Source organism: Phaethon lepturus, unplaced genomic scaffold, assembly GCF_000687285.1.
Source record: "Phaethon lepturus isolate BGI_N335 unplaced genomic scaffold, ASM68728v1 scaffold43561, whole genome shotgun sequence".
Classification (NCBI taxonomy): Eukaryota; Metazoa; Chordata; class Aves; order Phaethontiformes; family Phaethontidae; genus Phaethon; species Phaethon lepturus.
Window position 1 is genome coordinate 266 of NW_010516312.1, and position 3,129 is coordinate 3,394.

Genomic DNA, 3,129 nt, shown 5'->3' on the forward strand with positions numbered 1-3,129 from the left:
ACGGAGAGCAGCCACCCGCCACAGCCCCCCGCCAGCAGCCCCCCACTGCCGCGCGGCTGCCCGGAGGGCGAGGAGTTCCTCGCCAAGGAGAACGTCCGCGTGGGGCTGCTGTTTGCCTCCAAGGCTTTCGTACAGCTGGTGGTCAACCCGTCCGTGGGCCTCCTGACCAACAGGTAGGTCAGAGAGCTGGGTTTGCAGCGGGGTGTAGCCCTTCGGGGACGGGCAGCTCCTGCCTGCTAATGAAATCACCATTAGCTGAGCAGTAAAGGTCTGTGCTGCACATGACAGCCCCTGCAGTCACAGAATTGCAGGAACCGGTGGGTAAAATAGCAAGGGGGAGAATATACGCGTCAAAATAAGCATGAATTTTACTTTTTCTAAGAGTCTACAAATGGCTTGCCAGTTTATATTACAGCAGAAGCCTCACTAATGCTCTCCTCAGGTGCAGACAGATGCTATTTAATACCAGTAACCACCAAATAAACAAAGAAAGATTCCCACCCCGCTATGGATATCATGTTGTTGTCTAGATTTTCTGCCCCTGAGTTTTTATTTGCCCTTGTCTCCAGCAGACACGTGTGAGGGGTGCTGGGCTCATCTCCACGTGGTCTGGGTGGGCAGATGAGTTGGCAAAAGAGTGCCGTGTTTTGGGCGTGCTTTACGTATTATCTGGGGGCACTTAGACGCTTCCTCAAACAGCGCTCACGGGCACACCCACATGTTCAGGAGATGCTCATCAGCCCACAGAGATGTGTGTGAAGGCTGGGCAGCGGGACCAGAGCTCCACCTGGAATGAGGAATCCTCCCCGAGACGGTGCCTCTTTTTTTCCCTTTCCAGGGTAGGGTACCACATCCCCATGTTCATCGGATTCGTTATCATGTTCCTCTCCACAGTCAGTGAGTATTGCCCTTCAGTCTGCCCTTCATACGCAGCAGCACGGGAGAAAATACTTTGGTCTGTGCCTGCACCACTGTCCCTGTGCAGGAGAAAGGAGTGAGAGCAGAGCAGCTGGTCTCAAATTGGTGACAAGAAAGGACGAGTGGCACCCAGCACCCTCCAGCACCCAAACGGGTGCAAGCTGAGCCGCTGTTACCCTCTGCAGGGTTTTAACGCTCCGTCCGCAGTTCTGCCTGACGCCATCTCTCTCCTTCCTCCGCAGTGTTTGCTTTTTCAGGCACCTACACCTTGCTGTTCATCGCCCGAGCCCTCCAAGGCATTGGGTCGTCGTTCTCATCAGTGGCAGGTAAATGTTTCAGCGACACCTTGGCCTCTGCGGTAGCTCCCCTTGTCTGGGTTCAGTTATCGTCTCAGGAACGACCAGCAGCACAGACACACCGAGTGCCTTCCTCAGCTTCAAACTCCTCCTCCTCGGTGCGCCCGCCTGGCTGGTGCAGGCGATGCACCCACACAGCCCAGCTGGCAAGCAGATAAATCCCCCCAAAAGCCCAGGCTGCTTTCAGAGAGGGGCCCCACCACCACGGCACCAGCCAGCCTCACGTGCTTCTGCTTTTTCTCTGCTCCCAGGCTTGGGCATGCTGGCCAGCGTGTACACGGACGACTTCGAGAGGGGCAACGCCATGGGGATCGCTCTTGGAGGCTTGGCCTTGGGTGTGCTAAGTAAGGAAAGCGTGTTCCCAACGGGGTTTACGTCAACGGCATCTCCAGAGCCTTGTGGGCCACCACCTACGGCTCCCGCCTGCCCGGCTGTGCCCCTTCCCGGGCGGCATTCCGCAGGCATGGCTGGCCTGTCCCCCTCCCTCCCTCCAGTCACTCTCCACAGCCACTGCTCGCTGGACCCGACACCTTCTCTGATAAAACCCATCACCAAACACCCGCCGGGGGACTCAGAGAAAACCACGATGGCAGGAGCCGAGCGCTGCTGCCCGGGCGCTGGGGACGCTGGCACTGCCGCTGTGTGACGCAGCCTTTCCCTTGCAGTCGGGGCCCCTTTTGGGAGTGTGATGTACGAATTCGTGGGGAAATCATCTCCCTTCCTGGTCCTGGCATCCCTGGCTCTCTTGGATGGAGGTGAGAAGCCAAACGGTTTAATTCAACCAAAAAAAAAAAAAAAAAGGCACAGGAAAAGATTTAAATGCAGATGTTTCGGGGAGAATCTCACAGGGCTCGTGTGAAGGAAAAGGCAGATTAATACAGCACGGGTAGTATCATCAGCACTGGTTATTCTGTTATTGCTAAATCATACGTTTTCTACCACCAGATGATTGACATAGCAATATAGTAAGAATTAGTCCCTCATTACTTAATAAACCCCTTGATTGCTTTAATGGCTTGAATAGCACATTCAGTAAAGCTCTTTGAACTGCGGATTCTTCATAAAAGGCACAGTTGTCTGCAGCCTCTTCACCATGCCACAAAGGAATTAGACTTTGCCAGCATCAATGGCGATCCTTGTTCTTTCTCCCATAGCGGTATTACAGATGCAGGCCACGAGAGACTTCAGAGCGTAACGGCAAAGTTATAGATAGCAGAAACGTGCATTTTTAGTGGGAAGTGTTAAGCTAATTAAATTATAGTCACCGTTACCATCTTTGCCTAGATGTAATGCAAGACATCTTTAATGAAGCATGTAAGAGCTTTTGGAAAATGAAACATAGGTCCCATACATATGAAACTTGCTTTTTTAATCCTATTCTTTTCCACATCTAATTTCAGTCATGCTCTAGTTGTGGCTCCCCAGCAGGCAGCTGGCAGCCTGATGGTGAACATTTGCATATCTGACTGCTTCACGCATTGACAAAACACTTCTAGCACCATCCACTTCAGGGAGTTTTGCTGCTCCCTCCCATGGGAGAGGAGCTGAGACCCACCTCTCCCCCTGCCCGCTTGAACCATGTCCCCAAACACAGTTACTGCGTGCCCGGAGGCTCTGGGGATGAAAGGGGTCAGGCTGAAGGAAAAGCCAGAGGGAAACGCAGATTGAAGTGACGCTGCCTCCAGAAGTAAGCTAACATCAGCATTTTCTTCCCAGCTTTGCAGCTCTGCATACTGCAGCCCGCTAAGATCTCCCCCGAGGTGAGTACAGGCGTGTGTGCATACGTGAGCCGGTGCCAGGCGGCGTGACCGAAGCGGGCGCTCCGCGGGGAGGAGGGCGTGCAGGCACCGCGCCG

At 53.9% G+C, this 3,129-nt stretch overlaps 1 protein-coding gene across 1 annotated transcript in view; it reads left to right on the forward strand.

The window, feature by feature from the left end:
* The window catches only part of LOC104627687 (chromaffin granule amine transporter-like), a gene marked incomplete at both ends in the record, with an annotated part of 3,233 nt that extends 199 nt beyond the window's left edge, over window positions 1-3,034 (forward strand). Inside the window, 6 exons of the mRNA XM_010296020.1 lie at window positions 7-173; window positions 839-897; window positions 1,161-1,244; window positions 1,526-1,618; window positions 1,940-2,029; window positions 2,991-3,034. Coding sequence (XP_010294322.1) covers window positions 7-173; window positions 839-897; window positions 1,161-1,244; window positions 1,526-1,618; window positions 1,940-2,029; window positions 2,991-3,034 — 537 coding nt within the window. The remainder of the gene's footprint in view (window positions 1-6; window positions 174-838; window positions 898-1,160; window positions 1,245-1,525; window positions 1,619-1,939; window positions 2,030-2,990) is intronic.
* Window positions 3,035-3,129: the final 95 nt, after the last annotated feature.